This window comes from Aspergillus ruber, assembly GCF_000600275.1.
Source record: "Aspergillus ruber CBS 135680 unplaced genomic scaffold scaffold00023, whole genome shotgun sequence".
NCBI lineage: Eukaryota > Fungi > Ascomycota > Eurotiomycetes > Eurotiales > Aspergillaceae > Aspergillus > Aspergillus ruber.
In genome coordinates, this window is record NW_024467319.1 from 386559 (window position 1) to 405355 (window position 18797).

Sequence of the window (18797 nt, forward strand, 5' to 3'; positions counted from 1 at the left end):
ACTCGATCTTTTCATCATTTCATTTGCGTCATTACGAGGATACTTCTTTTTACTTTGTTTTTACAGCATATTGCTCTATTCCCCGATAGATGGCGTTCGGTTTACAAAGTTGGCTGGTGGTCGGCGCTTTTCCTCGTTTTAATGTTTTTTTCCCTTGCTGCACACACCTTACGGTGCATCTTTATTCAAGTGCTACCGTTTGTTCCGCGCCATTGTACTTGACTGGCTTGATTTCGTTTCTTTGTACAAAAGCTTTCTCTGCTTTCTGTTCTACACCCTCTTCCTATTGATTTAATTCGATTGATGGTGTCACATTTTTTGGTTGCTGGTTTTACCATATGCTCGCCTCGAATCTCCGGAAGCTGAGTGGGCGTGGCTAGTATTGGAGGATTATTGAACTTATGTACTCTATTGAAGACCTCAATGAGAAAGGCTTTCTAATGAAGATATTGATTCATTCATCTGTACACCAAGTAGTGAAAGACTTGTGGAGGTACTTGTACGGAGGACCTCTGATCTAGAGAAAAGCCGGCGCGTTTGACGCGTAAAGTGGTCGCGGTTCACCGCCTTCCAAATATGATAGATAAAATGGCAGGACGCCCTCTGAGCAGCAAATCTGTATTACATCGCTTGTTGAGGGTTCTTTTCCACTGTTCAGTCTTTTTTGGACGCCTTTCTAGAGGCACAGGGAGGTGTCTCAGCTAAATTTACTATCTGTCTTCCCTTTGTGTTATTCGTTGCGGCCTTATACCCTCATACAGTGTCAGAGTGCCGTGCATTGAAGTCGTCCCATGTACGGAGTACCTCACTTTGGATCATTTCTCTTTATTCTTGACCTAGCTGTCTCATTCTATCCATTTGCGACATTCATCTATTAGCTATGGCTCTATAGGCCGTTCCTAAATCTTTTAACTTGACTATTCGAATGCTTGCGATGCGAAGATTCACCGGTCTTCTTTCCTCAGCGCAGGCCTCATAGCATTCGATCAAGGAATGCAACCGTTGTCCCTCCTTTGCGCGACAAAAATATCAACATCATGGAGTGTATGGATGGTATCAGGTAAGTGGACTGACTTCTCCGAGGCGTCTCCCGGGTCAAACGACTGACCTTTGCCTTTTACTCCACAGGGAGCTACAAGCCCTCCCTGACAATGTCCACATCCTATGCCCTCGGCAACATGACGACGACCACGGACAGTACGACGATCCAAACGAACGAAACGAGTTGGGAAAGACAGTCACGGAGCTCACGGAGGAGGCGTCGAGCCGCAGGGAGAAATTCCTGTCGTGCATGCGCATCCTAGCATATAGCGAGGAAGGCGTTGCGGAACTGCAATCCTGGATCTGGCGAAAGTTAGACGATGCGCTCGAGAAATGTGACCTCTGCATTAAGAAATACTACACGGGCAAGGTCTGGCTTATGGAGCATTTGAAGGAGAGTTACGATGATGAGGATATCGAGAAATTTGGTCGCATGCTGGACGAATGGGATATTAAGCGGATTATCAAGAATTTGAATGTTGCGACGGCACGGTTAAAAGAGGTGCCTCCTCAGGAGATCGCACTTCACGTGCTCGACCGCGCATCGCTTTTATCGATCTTTGAGACGCTGAGCTGTGAAGCCATGCTGCGTAACGATGCCTTGCTACAACAATACTTCGACGAACCTTTTCGCCTGATTCAGACTAAGCGCAGTCTGAAGGTTTCGGATTACATCCCGGCCGTCACTCGTTTTCTGTTCGATTCCAACCAAAATCGCAGTTTCTGGGCTATTCACTCTTGGATGCGGTACCCTCGACCCCCGACTACGATGGAGTTTGACTGGGCGATTAAAGAGGGACTTTTGGATGCTCTTAGAGTAGCTTCTCAACAGCCGCCACAGATCGCTGTTATTCAAAGGCTGTGGCGTGGCATGCAACTTGTAGTGAAAAGGTTGGACAAGAACCAGATCACTCATCATCTACGAGCGCTGGAAATTGATCCTTGCCGTCTCTCTGTGGATCATCTTGCTATGCAGTCGCCTGGTCTTCGTTTCCTTTTAAACACCATCCAGACTTTTTTGGAGAAGGCACCTGGTGATTTTTGGGATGCGATGCAGACTATCTCTCCTAAAGCGATTATCGAGCAGATTTTCTACAATCCCCAGTTTGATGCATTCCTTATGCAAACCACCGATGGTGAGCCATTTGAGAAGTCTGCCATGAAGGACATTCTATCATGGATTAGTCCGTTCATGTCGTCTCTCAAGGGTGCTCATCAGCCATCCGCTTGCAGGTTTCTGGTGTATCAGCTCCTTCAACGATTCCAGGACCTGCGCTATCCCAACCTAGCCAGGTATCACTGCTTCCATATCGGATTGGCGAGTCTCGTTCATACTCTCCGGAGATTTACAGACCATGAATCGTCAAGAGGCTCAGTGGGGCGTGTTGTCCTGTCTGAGACGCTTGAGATTGTAAGCGAAAACATCAACACAATCCTGAAGCCCCCGAATTTCACTGTGGAGCAAGGAAAACAGCAAGAGATCTCATCGTTATGCATGGACGTCATCCGCAATACATTGGCGCTTGAGTGCCAGTCTCTAAAGAGTGACTACGAAATCATCCTCCGATACGATACCCTCCAGCATGGTGTAAGCACCTATTCGGCACCGATTTGGGACGCAGTTGTCAAACACCTACACGAAGATAACAAGGGTCTATCCACATCTGCTCTGCTTGGTATTTTGCCTCTTGTCGGCCTGGAGAAGTTCCCTACAAAGGGCGAAGCCAGTCAAGAGAAGAGAGATTTCAACATGAACTACGGCCATCTTACACATTTTTCTTGTCAAATTGTTGAACGTCTCTCAGATTTCAAGCCGGAGCATCTCGACGACTTGTTCAGGAGTCAAGATACCAGCAGTGCCCTGATCTCTGCTCTCTTTGCGGCTGATTTGAACACTTACCAGTCAGCGGTGACTCTTATCAAGAATGTTAGCGGCCAGTCTGCTCGACGGGATGCTATGTCCCATCTGCTGCAGTCTTTCTTTACGACGACGATGTACGGACTCAGCTGGTCTTTTCGGCGTATTTCAAACATGAAGACGTTTGCATCTGCTCCGAGGATGCTTCATACTGGCACCGACATTGTGGATATCCTGTGCGACACTCAGACTGGTATGCTTAGAACTCGCAAGCTTGCGGACCGTAGGGAGATACTTTCCCTCCAAAAGCTCTGGGAGTACCTGTGGCAAGCGTTGACTACGATATTCAACGAAACCGAATCCTGGCATCTAAGAGGCAACGACAAGAGCGTGATGCTGGAGTTTTGCCGTGACTCCATGCAGTTTGCGGACCTCCTTTTTGAACAGTATAGTGTTTTCATTGGCGCTGTCGTGGATGCAGATCCAAATCAGAATAAGACGGCGCGCGAGAGTTTCCTCAAGCCACCCACCACGACTATGAGCGCAATGGTAAAATGGCTCCGGCTTAAAGACGAATATTTGGCAACGACTTTGGTTGGGCTCGTCGCCAAGCTTCTCCGGCTGCTAGGAGAACTTAGCGTGACGACTGTGAAAGAGGATGCCCTTGGCTTCATTGAAGGCGTTGCTGTCAAGTCTACCATCAAGACCATCTTGACGCCACGAGAAAAGGCAGAGTTGGTTCGGGCTTTGGAGGCGTACTATAAGAAACCTGTTATTACTGCTTCGACAGCCAATCTCAAGAAGCAGAGCATGATTACAGCCTTTGCCAAACCAACCGATGCCTCTGCTGTGGCCAGCCAGAAGTCCCCGAGTGACGATGAATTCGGCGAGGAAGATGTTTCCGATAACGTTTTATTGCAACTTTCTCGCTCTGTCGAGCTCAACAAGGCGCGAGTCGCGGCAGAAAATAAGAAGAAGGCAGAGAAAACCAAGACCTTGCCGGCTATTCCAAAACCTGCAGTTCCTACGCCGCTGAAACCCGCCACCAATGTCCTGTCATTCCGTGAGAAGCGCGAGAGGGAGAAGGAAGCGAAGAAGAAGCGTGACCTCGAGCAATTGGCACGGTTGAAGAAAAACCTCCCTGCGCGTGGTGTTGCAGAGCAGACCGCTGAGCAAGGGTCTGGATTGAGCGGAATTGGTATCAAGGGTAAAGATCACAGTGCTCCCGCTGAAAGCATGATGGTCTCTTCTGGCTCGGAGTCTGAGTCGGAAAGCGAAGATGAAATCGACAAGGAGCTTTTTGGTGCTAAGGCTAGTTCGAAGCCTGATGCTGTCAAGGCTTATGAAGAGAGCAAGAGATTGTCTCTCAAACAGCAGGGACCTATCAAGAAGGTCAAGCAAGTGCGGTCGGCCAAGGATATGCGTGCCCGTCTCGCGCCGGACTTGTCAGCTTTGCATCGGACGATTCTCTCTTGGGATTATTTTGCGAATGGTGACCTGCCACCTAACTCGGGGACTACTGATTACACGCTAGTTTCGAATGCGTTCAGAGATCCTATTGACTACCAACGGACTTTCGAGCCTCTTTTGGTTCTTGAAGCATGGCAGGGCTTCCAGTCTTCGAAGGAAGACGGTTCCTTTAAGCCGTTCGAGGTCAAGGTCGCTACACGTCTATCCGTCGACTCGTTTGTTGAAGTCAGCACTACCATGCCTGCTATGGAGCTCAGGGACTTTGGTCTAGGCGAGTCCGATTTAGTTCTCCTCTCGAAAGCAATAAGTCCGACAAATGATTCTGCGGCCCCTCACTGTCTTGCTCGAGTCTCTGGGATCAACAAGAAGAAAGGCACAGTTGAGATTGCGTATCGGGTCGTTCCTGGAAATCCGTTCATTAATTCTCTCGCGCCGGGAAATGCTATTTGGGGTGCTAAGATTACTTCTTTGACTCCGCTTGAGCGTGAATACGGTGCGCTCATGGCCTTGCAATATTACGACCTCTGTGAGGAAATTGTGAGGGCAAAGCCTTCGCCTATCCTAAAGTACTCGGATACGACTCTCAAGCCAATCGCCGATAATTACAATCTCAACCCTGCGCAGGCAAAGGCGATCAAGTCTGCCATTGATAATGATGCGTTTACTCTGATCCAGGGTCCTCCGGGATCTGGAAAAACCAAGACCATTGTGGCTCTTGTGGGGGCACTTTTAACCAATGTTCTCGGTGATCAGGGAACGACGATCGCACGACCAACCACCATTGGCAATTCGCGGGCGCCGGTGAGATCGTCTACGGCGAAGAAATTGCTCGTGTGCGCGCCCAGTAACGCTGCCGTCGATGAACTGGTTATGCGTTTCAAGGAAGGTGTTAAGACGGTCAACGGACGCAGCGAGAAGCTTTCCGTGATTCGTCTGGGTAGAAGTGACGCCATTAATACCAATGTGCTCGATGTGACGTTGGACGAACTGGTCAACGCAAGGTTGGGCCAGAACAGCCGCAAAGACGCTGGGGAAAGAGACCTGCAGAAGATATACATGGAGCACAAAGCTGCCGATACGTCATTTAAGGAATTGCGGACCAGAATGGACCAGTGTAGAGCACAGGGCTTGCCTGTTCCGGCTGAGTTGGAGCGGGAGTTTGATCTTCTTAAGAAAAAGAAGACGCAATTGAGTCAGGAGATTGACAGCGCAAGAGACAAGAATCATTCTGCTGCGCGTGATGCGGATTTGACGCGGCGTCGCATCCAGCAGGATATCATCGACGGCGCCCATGTTATCTGTGCTACGCTCAGTGGTAGTGGTCATGAGATGTTTCAGAATTTGAGCATCGAATTTGAAACAGTGGTCATTGATGAAGCGGCGCAGTCGATCGAATTAAGTGCCCTCATTCCTCTCAAGTACGGTTGCTCCAAGTGTATCCTTGTCGGAGATCCCAAGCAGCTGCCACCTACTGTTCTGTCCAAAGTTGCTTCTCGGTTCCAGTACGAACAGAGTCTGTTCGTCAGAATGCAAGCCAATCATCCTCGGGACGTGCATTTGCTGGATACGCAGTATCGTATGCATCCAGAAATCAGTGCGTTCCCCAGCTCTGCATTCTACGACGGGAAACTTCAGGATGGACCTAACATGCGACCATTACGTGCCCGGCCATGGCATCAAAGTGAATTGCTCACGCCGTACCGGTTCTTCGATGTCCAGGGTCTTCACCAAAGTGCTGCAAAGGGCCACTCGCTGATCAACGTTGCGGAGCTTCAAGTGGCCATGCAACTATACGAGCGTTTGGTGACGGATTTCCGGGCTTTTGACTTTGCTGGGAAGATTGGTATCATCACGCCATATAAGGGCCAGTTGAGGGAGATGAAGACGCGGTTTGCTGCTAAATATGGTAATGATATTTTCAATGTCGTCGATTTCAACACAACCGACGCTTTCCAGGGTCGAGAAAGCGAGGTTATTATCTTCTCGTGCGTGCGCGCTTCAAACAAGGGTATTGGTTTCTTGTCCGACATTCGACGTATGAACGTCGGTTTGACGCGTGCCAAATCGTCGCTTTGGGTCCTGGGTAATTCGCAATCTCTTCTCCAGGGCGAGTTCTGGAATAAGCTCATTACGAACGCTCGATCGAGAAATGTCTACACCAACGGCGATGTGTTGAAGCTCCTCGCGCGGCCGCAATTCACAGGCTACAAGAATGTCGAGATGGTCGATATTGACGCGCCAGATCCACCGGTACCCTCGCGGCCTTCTTCAGCTGCATCCGTGTCACGACCGTCGTCTGTCTCTCTAGGAAATCTTCCCTCTGAATCCCCGTCGCATTCTGTCTCTGCATCTGGCAAGGGTACCCCACCAGCTCCGTTGCCAGAGGGCCCGTCAGGGGGTGCGAACGGACTGGACGAGAACCGGATGTGTGGCTACTGCAGTAGCTTCGAGCATATGACATCGAACTGCGACAATATCGATGCCAAGGAAGCTTCTCAGGGCACGTGCTACCGATGCCAGGCCTCTGGACACCGACGGTACGATTGCACGGTGGAACGCTGCACCGAATGCGGGAAATGCGGGCACATTGCCAGTGCATGTCCATCTCCAAACTCCCTGCCCAAGAAGGAGAGAACACGAATCTCGCGAGAAGAGTATAACCATGCGCAGATCCAGAAACAGAAATCGCAGCGCCAGCGACAAAAACAGCTTGGTGGGCACGATCCCAAGGTCCCGGTTATCCAAACGGGGGATCCGTCGGAGAATATGAAGTCCCAATCATCTTCAAATGATGATCAAAAGGGCGGGGAGAAACGGAAGCGTCCTGGGTCACCAACGTCAGATAACAAAGCTGCACGGCCGCGGAAGTCAAAGGATGCTGTACCGCCGCCACATGCGCCCAGGGGATCAAGGCATCGGCTTGATGCTAACGTTCCTACGAACACGGGGGTGAGTTTCTTGACGCTTTTTGATCGGATTTTGCTTATAGAATTATGCTAACTCGTACTCCGTACAGGACCTGGTCAAGCCATCACGGGACGGCCCAGCGTATGGTCCAATCGAGCGGGCGCCTACTGGTCCAACAAATGTATGTTTCTTTGCAGCTTTACTCTTTGGTTTCATTGACTGATTGATTCTCTAGCTCCCTCCACGACCCCCACAAAGACCACAGGGCGTTAAACCGCCGCCTATGATGCGCAAAAAGAAAGAAACGGATCCATTTATCCGACCGAAACGGAGATGACATGGTTGCTCGAGTATAATTTCATTTCGTTCGTTGTTTTGATTCGCTGTACATTGCTCCCATTTGTGTCTGCTCTACATACCTAGACGCTTTGGTATTTCCTTTGTGTGCAAAAGCTGGACTAGTGATTAGTTGGTAATGTTGGTTTATTTGAAGCGAGGAAAACAAGCATTGGGAGGCGTTCGGAAGTATCATACTTGGATATTTCTCGGGGAAATGGACTCCTCGGGAGATATTGATGGCATCGGATTGTTGTTAGATGAGCACTCAACCCAGAGTCAGAGAACGACATACACCGTAAACATATCAGCACTGACCATACGACATGGTTTATGGATGTAAGGAAGCAGATGATCAGTTCTATCTGAGACTCGACGCTTGGACGATACAAAGTTTCTTTGTGCAGAAAACAAACTCACACTAAGCACCCTTTGTGACATGTCCAACTCCAGCCGATCACAAACAAACCGCTGCCTTTTGTGCATATGGCATGGTTTTTGTTTTTTCTTTGTGCATCTGTCACATTAGCTGTAATTCCTCGCTAGCCTGTTTCCTTGTTCCTTGTTGCCTTGCATCGTCGCGGCATGTGGGAGGGGTAGTTATACCGGGAACAGTGTGCCTTTATGAGGTCAACAGGGGTGGCAAGACACTTCATACTTGTACTTTACTGCTGCACCCTTACAGGAGTAATTGTGTTTTATTCTAATCATGGCATCGTAATCCTACTATGTACTTGTACTTGACAAAATGATGTAGCCCTACTCCGTACTTAGAACCTCTGTAAATACCCGATGCGGAGAAATCGATCTATCCATTCTCAGCTGCTACTTCTCGTACTTTTCGAACTGACAGATGATCGACTGTTAGTCTTCAATAGTCGCTTTGGTTCTTATCTGTACCAGCTGTACCAAGGCTGGGCTGGGAATGCAAAGAACCGTCCCCTTTGTTTGTTGCGCTGTCCCTGTCCTCGTCCCCGGGTTTTCCCTTTCCTCCTCCCCTTGGACGTGTTCCATGTGTATGATCGGTGGTTATTGCTTACTCTCTATTTCTCCGTATCTGTAGCTATGCTGCGACTGTGCCTGGGTCCAGATCGCATTCCAGGGCTATACACAGTTCGTTCCTTCATTCCGATCGAGGTTACTCTAATCTTACCATGTATACAAGAAGTCGAGATGATAGCTCAATGGCGCTACGAACCTTGACTAATTCGATAAATCTTTTCAATAACAGACTTAGACTTTGCGATCTGCCATGCTTTTTGTTCTCTTATTCGGGGAGATAAAAAGAAGCCCATAGTGCCAATCTGTCGTATAGGATCATATAAAACATCGGGACTATCGATCCTTTGCAGCTGGATCTGTCCTTTTTTCTTTTTTTTTCTTCTTTTCGTCGTTTGACTTTGCTAATCTGCTCTCCTGAGTATTATCAAACGGCGTAAACAAGTCAGCTGGTAAGCAGGAGCAAGCGCACTATGGACTGTACTACCTTGATTAACCCGAGTGTTTGCAGAATTCATCGAATATTTCCGACAATATTGCCTCGTGGCTTCTGTCTCTTTTCCTCCATTGCCTTCTGACCGCCACGACGTTTGAGACGCAGTTTGAATACTGAACTCTCTTTTTTGCCTCTCGCCTCTCGCTGACCGACTCGGTTTCGAGTCCTCCTTGCTCCTACCTCCCGTCTCGATGCGGCATTGGAACGACTTGCACGAGAGCTTAGCTGCGCCCAGCCCGATTGTGCCTACTGGTCCGCTGTTGTTGTCGAAACATCACCACCAGAAACATCTCTATTATACAATGTCTGCCCCCAAACAACAGCTTCCGTTCTCTACAAACAGCACACAGCCCCTTCCACTTCCATATTCGGGTGGTTCTGAAGACCACAGCCATCTTAAGACAGACCAGGGCGTGGCGGACTTGGTTCACCATCTTCAGACTCAGACTGCTTCTTCTCCACCCGGTTCACTCTCTTCAGGTTCTCCTCCACCTACCGCTACTGGTGCTCGCGAGATGTTCAAAGCTGGACACCGTCGTCTTCGACAATTGGCCCAGCGCCAGAAGAAAGATGCCCCCGACCCCGAGACCAAAGCCGAGGAGGACAGAGCGCAGCTCTCCGCCCTGCAGCGAGAAGGTCTCCTGCCTGCGTCCGCCGTCAAGAAGTCACACTCCAAGAAGGAGAGTGTCGATTCCACACCGTCAGACTCAAAGTCTGTTTCACATGCCAGCTGCAAGTCGAGTTCGCGGCGCGATGTCGAGCGCATCGGGCAGCCGTGGCTGGCTGATCCGCTTGAAAGATGCATGGGTGATCCGCTCATGTCGTCGGGGCGTGTTACTTCGTTGGATTTGAGTCACCTGAATTTTTCTATGAATAGTGCTGTAGCTCAGGAGTCGGGGACGGAGGATAAGAAGGCACTGCCGTTTCAGCCGTTGACTCTGCCGGATTTTATCGCTAGTGGGAGACGGGATTCTGCACAGCAGGCGCTGGATGGATTGCTCGAACAGGCTGCTAAAGTCTTGCCAGCAGACAATGCTTCTCCTTCCAACCATGCGAACAAAGAGTCCAAACCTGCCAACCCATCCGAGCCAAGCACGACTGAGCTAAAGAAACCCGAAAACACCGACTCGAAACCCAAGCCCGCCTCGAAGAACACCCTTAAGCTCTTCCCTGACCCCGTCCCGCCGCGATTATCGAGTAAAACAGCATTGCGGTTATCCAAGGTTCCGCCGGCGAATGGCCCCCAGCGCGCACAGCAGAAACTCCCGACATTGAACGAGACTTCGAAATCGGCATTACCGTCTCCCACCGCACAGCACGCCAAGGATCATCCGAAAGAGCCCAGGTCAGCTCCAGCAGCTACCAGTCAGTTCACCGGCATCGAGCGAGAGAAGGCAACAGAGACGGAACAGCCCAAAGACAGACAGCCTCGTTACTCGGCTTTTCCTATGAATGCCATAAACGCATTTCCTCTGCCTGCACCCACGAGACCTTTGCCTTCGTTGCCCGAGGGTGTCACAACTGATGCAAAGGCACCCAAGGAAAAGGGGCGTCCTATCCGGAATATGTCCAGCCCTGTCCCTGATTCGAACCCCCATCTGACAGAAACTGCTCGCCATCCCCCAAACCAACCTGCGAAATGCGCAACACCTGATCCGGCTCAGGAGCGGAACCGTGCGGGAGTCCCTGCACGTAGGGTGAAGGAAATGGCGCAGCATCTTGACGTGGCTGCTTCGAGGGGAGCCGAAAAGAGGTCGCGATCGTTGGACGTCGCTCGTCCGGAGGAACCGAGGGGCCATGCAAAGCAGAATGTCAGGCGCAGCATGGAGGTCACCCAGTGGGTTCATAGGGATGCTGTAACAGGTCCTTTGCCTACTCCACCACCGGATTCTACCACACGCTCCAGTGGCAGGGCTGCACCTACGAGCCCGAAGTTGAAGTATAGCGAGCCAGCATTGGCGCCTGCGTTTCGCGCGAGTCAGATACAGCGAAGCAACAGCTACCAGGAGCCGATTCGGAACGAAAGGACGAGCTTTGAGCAGCACGACCTCCGCTCCGAATACCCCATCCCCTCTTCAGATGAAGAAGGTATCGCTCGCAACCCCTGGCCAAGCCAAGCACAGAAGAAGCGCCGACGAGCGAAACAGCAAAAACCAGTCGACCCCGCTGGGTCAACACAGCAGGTTCCTCGCATTGAGAAGCCTGCACAACGTGAGTCCACGTCGCCGCAGAACTGCAGCAGCCGCAGCTTTGGCAGGTCGTCGCCCCTGTCCCAGGACTCCCAGTACACATGTCACTCTCATGACTCGAGCGTCATAAGCATCCTCGAAGGGCGCATTGCACAGCTCGAACGACAGAATAAGGTCCTCCAAGCCGCCCTCCTCGCAGCCCTGGACGTCGGTAATAAGGGTAGCGCTGAGAGTCTCATCAGCGGAACAGTCGCATCCTTGCTATCCGCACCGTCAGTTTCGTCGTCCAAGACAACGCCGCCGTCGAGCTATGATGAGCGAACGGAAAAGTCGAGGCGAAGGGAGACTTGGCTGGATACCAGTAGCAGACGCAGTAGCATCAATTCCGCTGGTGAGGATATGGATTTTGGATGGTTGTCGGATAAGTCGAGTGTAGACGATTCACTCAGAGTGCCATAATAGTTGGCTCTGACGCTCTTTGTCTTTCCTTCTCTTTCATTTGTATATCTATGGTGGGTTTCATGTATAATTAATCGCGTTCATTATCTGTCAGCGTTGGGTTCTGTCGTTTTATCACTCATGCCCATGATACCAATTTTGTTAGTTGCGCAATCTATCTGAATTTTTCTTGATCAGAGAGCAAAAAAGTCCATATTGTTGTCTGGAAAGTAAATTAAAGTAAAGTGACCTTGCATCTTTGTCTCGTTCTATTGCTTAGTCATCAAAAGCGAGGTGAATTGGGCCGCCGCTCCAAAACAACAGCGATTCAGTCCATTGCGAGATATCTTCTATTCATTTTGCAGACAAAGCGGCCTGGAGCTGCTTGAAAGCTGGAACACTGAGATTTGAGCGAGAATTTTCGAATTACTGGTTGCTTCTTATCCTGCCAGCGTGTTCGACCGGTTTACCTCCCCGCCAGAATGGCACAACAAACAGTGGTGATTCGCTCTACAGTTGTCCACAGAAATAAGAAGCTAAAATGGATGAAAACAGATCCCCCAACATGTAACTGCTCTCCTCTCCCACCTCACCTCGCGCCCCGGCGTCCAATCGACCTTTATCCTCTCCCGTAAAGACGGTTCAATCATCCAAAGTACCGGATTACTATCTGCGGAGTTGGAAAGGAGGAATAGTCAGAATATGGCGTTGCGTCAGCAGGCGACATCGCCGTTGAATGAGGACGCGCCTACATCTAATTCTACTCCGAGATCGCCCTCCGTCGAGCAGCAGGAGCAGCAGCAGCAGAAGCCGGAGGAACAAGAACAACCGGAGGGACAGTCTCAGGAAGGGCAAGAGCAACAGGAAGGACAGGAAGGACACCAAGAGGAGCAGCAAGGACAGGAACAGGAACAAAAACAAGCATACAAACCAACCCACGCCGAAGCACTGGCAGCGCACATCTTCGCCTTTGTCTCTAGCGCATCCGACCTGAGCATGTCGCTTTCTCATCCGCCGGACGATAATGACTCGAAACCCAGCAGCAATGGATTGAATCTTGAAGCGCTGAAAAACGGAATCACTTCGCCCCGCGAAGAAGGTGACGAAGGACAGGAGAAGGAGGAAGATGATGAGGTGAAGCTACTGCGGCTGCGCACGAAGAAGCATGAGATTGTGGTCGTGCCGGATAGGAAGTATTTGCTTTGTGTGGTGCATGATGCGGCGCATATGGCTGGGGGGAGAGCTAGATGATGTCTCACGGTGGTTTCTTTGCGGATGGATGGATGGTGGATATACCCGGTGATGCATTTCTTATTGTAAATACTTGGCAATGTTATATATCTAATGTTATTCCTGGTGAGGTTCGTGCGTTGCCCCTCATGATACACATCGGCACCCGCATAACAACATTGTGGTACTTCAACGCGTATATCCCTCAAACCAGACACATACCCTGGCATAACCAAGCAAGTATAAATTCAGCAGCGGTGGCTTTGCTGAGGTGCATTCCTGGACTCACTAGTAGTTCTTTGACCGTTCAGTTGATGTTGTGAGTGCCTGAAGTATGCGCTCAGACTAGTCAACAATGTCCATTCCAACTACAGAGTGTACCGTGATTCGATGATACGAGGTGATTGCCTAATGCAGATAATCAACGCACAAATACAAATATATCCTGGCCATGCTGACGGTATGTTTAGACTTGTATCGGTCAACGAGACAGCCATTCACAACCTCTAGGCCCTGATCAATAAGCGATGAACTGATCTATTCTCAATCAGACCACGAAGCCGCCAGAGAGATCACACGATGTCTGAACTTGACGGTCAACCGGTGGCAGCTGACCCAACAGCTTGTCTGCGAGGGACACTCGAACACGAGAGCGATGGCTTGGCTTCATGCGTCGAAGTATGCTGGAAGATTCTGAATGAGGTGATCACGGTTATAGTGTTGCGCTCTAACCGCATCGACCGGCCCTTAACGCCCTGCGATACACGCCTTACCAAGCGGTCTACGACCTGAGTTGTAACCCATAGAACAAAGTGTCCGGCCCACTTACCTCAGATCGGATGACCATGGCAAGCGACAGACACGTTGGACCTAGGCGCGCTTAAGCTCAAGCTGGCAGCGACCAATGACGAACTGACGCAGAGCATTTGAATGTCAGGGCACCGTGGCATGGTGGAGATCGGTGCCTACGAGGAACAACAGGAACGGCTGCAGGGTATTCCAAATGGGCATGACCGCATCTGGGAGGGCGTCACCGCTGGCAGGTTGGATTGGGTATCGGCGGTGGTTGGGTTGTGACAACAGCAGAGCACTGGTTAGGGTAGGTTGAGAGGTATTCCATTCCCGCCCGATAGCGTTGATCGGAGGAAGACTCCGAGATAGAATAGTACTCCGTACTTCTGACAGCCACGGATAATACAGTAGTACGCCAGCTGCAACGAGCTGGAATGGATTAGCTCGCATTGCTTTGCAGCGACTCTACTTGTCCTTCGTGTTCTGTACATGACGCCATTTCTAAGATTAGTGCGTTGAGTGGCTGCGTCTGGTGGAGGACACTATCCCCAACGCAGAAGGAGAGTGTCACGGCGCTGCATTAGGCAGACCATGATTGGTTCGGGGTAGTGTACGCTTTTGAGTTGGTAGCGGAGGCTATGCACATGTATCTACAGTGTAGTCGTAGTCGTAGTCGTAGGGAGAGTATTATAGAGAAGAGACGAATATGTGTTTAGATAGTACAGAGCACAGAGCACAGAGTACGGAGTAGTACTCCGTAGAGGAGAATACTCTGTACTCTGTAGAGGGGTGACAGATGCAAGTCAGGCCACGGTGGATACGAGTGAGTCAAGGTGGCTGGCAGGAATTTGTCAAAGTACCACTGCATCGAGAGTACTTGTACAAAATAGAGAGAAATAACAATGAATAATAGTGTGGTGCAGAGTAATAATGTAGTAATTATACAGCGGTACTTGTTGGTGGTGTAGAAACTCGGAATCCCTGCACGCTTCCGTCTGCAGACTCTCCGATCGGTCTTTTCCTGTCTCTCTGCCCTCTTTCCTTCTATCCTTTTCGTTTCCTTTTCTCTTCTCTAGTAAAGACACGGGGGGTTCCTTGTCTTCTTTCTCTTTCTTCCCAGTTATTTGTATCTGTTTATCTTTGTCTGTTTTATTCTATCTATCTGGTTGGCTGGTTAGTTAATATTGTGTCTTATTCGTTTGGTTCGCCTCTTGCCACTCCCCGACTTGCCACAGGAACAGTGAGTCTTCAATTTTTCTTCTATTGCCATCTGCGATCCCTTGATCAGTCAATATCTCTTGTCTGTTCCACGGCTTTCGTGACTACTGCTCTACTGGACGGGCACTACTGGGTCGCCTCTCCCCTGTTAGTCACCTGTACTGCCCTCTCCAGGCAGCGGTTCGCTCGGGTCCGCTAGGAGTCATACCTATCCTTTTATATCTTACTCTACTCCTGTGTTCTGTACTCATCTTCTCTTTTCACTCATCCTCCATCATGACCACCGCTGACTCTATGTCCACCGCAGCCTAGTCTATCTTCTCTTCTGCCTTCCCTATCCTCCGCCCCCATCCGAGCGTCTCCCCCTGGTCTAGCATAGCATCGCAGTTCTCTGCCTGCCTGCTTCGCCAGTCTGGCCCCTATATAACTACTTCGATCCTTCCGCCTTCTCGAAAGTTACAAAATGTACATTGTTGATTCCTACCCTATCGTTCCGATCGTCCGTTCCGCAGAATCCTTGGCCTCAGATCTCCGAAAGACCTCCGTCGACAACAAGCTCGTCTAAACCTCTCTGCTGCTTCCACTTTCATATCTGCTTGGTCTTGACTCGTTCGTGATCTACTCGGGTTTCTCTACGGTCATCGGAACCGTGGACGGTGAATAATTTTATTCTTGTGATTCACCGGTCACTGCGTATCGTGCTTACTTGCGTTGCTGCTTGCTGCTTTACTCTGCTCGTTTTTACACATCCTATCACCTCTGACCGCTCATAATCTAATCCAACACGTCTCTCTTCGTCACCGACACCCTGGCGAAGTTGCTCCTCTAAAGGCTGGCCGTCGCCTACCAATCATAATAAGACGGCATCGGTCTCTTCGGCTTCTCGTTTACGGTTTTTTGCCCATCGGTTTATTGACTACACGGTTTAATCCTTATCATCCTGCCTCTTTCTTGCTATATCCAAGAATTTTGATACCGTCGGGCGCAAGGCGTTCTCGCTGGGTGGTCATTCTTTGATTGAATCGAGAATACTTCTTTTACGTTACACGACAGAAAATCTCTTCCTGGATATGACAAGGATGGACGTCTTGGGTTTGAGTTCTTCAAACCCTGCTTATTCTTACAAAGCTTATGCGCCCCCCTACGCATCGTCCGTCTCTTCCTCCGCTTCCTCTTCTTCCTCTTCCGTCTTCTCCCTAGATGGCAATTCGGCCCAGAGTTCCATCTCCTCGACCTCTACAAACCCCGTTGATGTGGCTTGGGAACATGAGGGCGAACAATCTCTGCCTGCAAGGGGCTCGCTGCCGAGTCTGCGTGGACCGGTCCCTCCCAAACCTGATGCTGCCGTACCCCCGGAGTTGCGCAAAAATCCCCGGCGTACCAGCACATATGTGCCGCAGTCCAACGGCGTTCCCTGCGCGCGGCCCCCACCCTGTCTGATGCGACAGTCGGAGCGCAAAGTGAACTTTGTCGACAACCTCGTCGGTGAGTGACGATGATCGGTAACTTTTCCCCTATAACTAGTCAGCTAAATCATGCCACCCAGACACCGCATCGCAGATCGTTGAGATCATCTGGCCCTTGTCCGCAGTATCACTCCGTAGTGACTCATCGACCGGTTGCAAGGGCGTCTTGCCTCTTCGCACCTTTATCCAAGAGACTCTGCGTCGATCTCGGACTAGCTACAGCACGCTGCAAGTGGCGCTCTACTATTTGATCAAGATCAAGCCGCATGTGCCCAGCCAGACAGAGCAGTCGCGCGACAAGCCTGTCTGCCGGGCCATGCAGTGCGGTCGTCGCATGTTCCTTGCGGCTTTGATTCTCGCTTCCAAATACCTGCAGGATCGCAACTATTCGGCCCGTGCTTGGAGCAAGATCTCGGGTCTTAATACGCTGGAGATTAACCAGAATGAGCTGATGTTCCTTGAAGCGGTTGGCTGGAGACTTCACATCTCCGAAGCAACCTTTCAGCGCTGGACGGATGTCGTTCTGAAGTACACCCCCGGAGCCGGAGCTGCTCTTGGGAACGGTCACTGTTGGCGAACCGTCATTCCCCGGCTCACTCCCGAGTTGGATGTGATTGAGTTTGAGCCGATCACCCCGCCATCCAGCGGGGAGTCGTCTGTCGCCAACTCACCGTCTCCGCGCAGCATGCCCGCTGTCTACGAGCCGGCTGCTAACACCAGTCTGCCGTCTATTCACGAGCAGGTCCCATCTTTGCGACGAAATGCTCCCATGCCGTTGGAGCCGATGCCGCGGATGGAGTATCCTCCTTCCATTCACCGGCCTCAGATGCTCCCGACGCCGCAGATGACGCCTCAGTCGAGCCTGGCATCCACTCCTGCTGCGAGTGCTACCTCGTTTGGTCCCCGCCGGCCATCCATCTGTGCTGCCGTGTCGCAGGCTCAGAACATGGGTATGGCGCGGTCAACTATTGACCAGCGCCCCCCTCTGAGCTTTGGTAAGGCGAACTCATTTGATGGATACCCGGCGGCGGTCCGTCGATCATCCCTGGCTCGCTCGACCTCATCTGCGTCGTCTCCGGAGTCGATGGTTTCGGACACTTCCACGCTATCATCTGCCCGCTCGTCCCGGTCTTCGTCGGTCTCTTCTAATGCATCGGGCCCTGCTGCTCAACCTTCTCAGCAGACGCGTTTGGCAGTCAAGGCGACACTCAACCACTCCATGCGGGAGAGCCGCAAGCAGATGGTGACTATCGTCTCTCCTATTGATGAATCCGGTGGGATCTACAGCTCTCCCGAAGGGTGTACTACATCTGTCGGCCAAGTTCCAGACTTTTCTCATTTCTCCCTGGGTACCCCGGTCGATCAGGAGGCTGCCCGGAGTTTGTGTGAGTTGTCTGGCGCTGTTCCTCGACCGCAACCTCCAACGGCCGGCCGGAAGCGTGGCCGCACGGGATCGGAAGACCAGCTTCTGCAGAACCAGGTCCGACACCTGATTAACTTGGACAACGGTGACGGTAGCTGGCCGGAGGGTACTTCCGCCCGGTCGTTTGTGATTCCCGAGTCGAACCAGCCGCTGAACTCGCTCCAGATGAGTGCACTTTCTGGCCCCGCAGGCATGAAGCGTGCATGTTGCGGCAGTGAAGCACAGAAGATTGCTCTGAATCCGAGTGTACGCACGTACTACTTGGAATAACAAGGAGCCTTTACTGAATGGTTTCTTTTTTTTTTTTTAAAAAAAAAAGAAAAATATTTTTCTTTCTTTCCTTCCCATTGGTGGATTCTGTCTAGAAAGGGAAAAGTTTCGCTTGTTTACAGTCTTACACTCCTTTGCTCCTCGTCGACCGAGAGAGTTGCCTGGCATGTCTATATGTCTTGGGCTGTCGACCAAAAGTCGATTGGGGGGATGACCTCCCCCCCTTGTGCTGTGGTTTCTTCTTTGTTGCATGTGTATATACCCTACTGTTGAAAATGGAAGTGGATCTGGCGTTGTGACCCGGGTCCCTTCGTGTATCATGTACGCCAGGGTGGTATTTTGTCGTCCTGCGCATTCGCGGTCTGTCCTGTTTATTTTCTTTGTCTTGTTGTTTTCGGATTTTGTTGCGAAACGGAGTGAGGCTGGAACGGATGGCTTGGTGTTTTTTTTTAAATCTTTGTTCAATAAGTGATTTCTGATTTTCAATTTCCATCTATGTCTTACTGGCAAACTGATATGACTTAGGAAACATCCTACTCACACTGGACGACCACCGACGGACTTTAGCCGTAGCCAATAGCCGTAGTGTAGCTCTGACCTCTCGCCCAAGGGTCAGTGTCCTGTTTGTGGGCATTCTGTGAGTCACACCGCAGCGGCACCTGCA

At 50.8% G+C, this 18797-nt stretch overlaps 4 protein-coding genes across 4 annotated transcripts; all 4 read left to right on the top strand.

The window, feature by feature from the left end:
* Positions 1-1037: 1037 nt before the first annotated feature.
* On the top strand, positions 1038-7613 carry EURHEDRAFT_379587 (putative tRNA-splicing endonuclease; the record flags this gene model as incomplete). The annotated part of the gene is made up of 4 exons (XM_040779191.1): positions 1038-1060; positions 1129-7318; positions 7386-7457; positions 7512-7613. 4 exons carry the CDS (start codon positions 1038-1040, stop codon positions 7611-7613), a joined length of 6387 nt encoding a protein of 2128 aa, XP_040636860.1.
* Positions 7614-9039: 1426 nt separating this feature from the next.
* On the top strand, positions 9040-11905 carry EURHEDRAFT_414747 (uncharacterized protein). The gene is made up of 2 exons (XM_040782515.1): positions 9040-9063; positions 9123-11905. The coding sequence occupies exon 2, from the start codon at positions 9410-9412 to the stop codon at positions 11753-11755; it is 2346 nt and encodes a 781-aa protein (XP_040636861.1). The 5' UTR covers positions 9040-9063; positions 9123-9409; the 3' UTR covers positions 11756-11905.
* Positions 11906-12140: 235 nt separating this feature from the next.
* Positions 12141-13114, top strand: EURHEDRAFT_414748 (uncharacterized protein). Its single transcript, XM_040782516.1, has 2 exons — positions 12141-12234; positions 12290-13114. Exons 1-2 carry the CDS (start codon positions 12217-12219, stop codon positions 12983-12985), a joined length of 714 nt encoding a protein of 237 aa, XP_040636862.1. The 5' UTR covers positions 12141-12216; the 3' UTR covers positions 12986-13114.
* Positions 13115-16044: 2930 nt separating this feature from the next.
* EURHEDRAFT_517122 (putative G1/S-specific cyclin Pcl5) lies at positions 16045-18133 on the top strand (the record flags this gene model as incomplete). The annotated part of the gene is made up of 2 exons (XM_040786536.1): positions 16045-16459; positions 16521-18133. The coding sequence occupies 2 exons, from the start codon at positions 16045-16047 to the stop codon at positions 18131-18133; spliced, it is 2028 nt and encodes a 675-aa protein (XP_040636863.1).
* Between the last annotated feature and the right edge of the window lie 664 nt (positions 18134-18797).

What these genes read in the sequence shown, in the direction of transcription:
- EURHEDRAFT_414747 (XM_040782515.1), top strand. Translation starts at nt 9,410, where the DNA reads ATGTCTGCCCCCAAACAACAGCTTCCGTTCTCTACAAACAGCACACAG.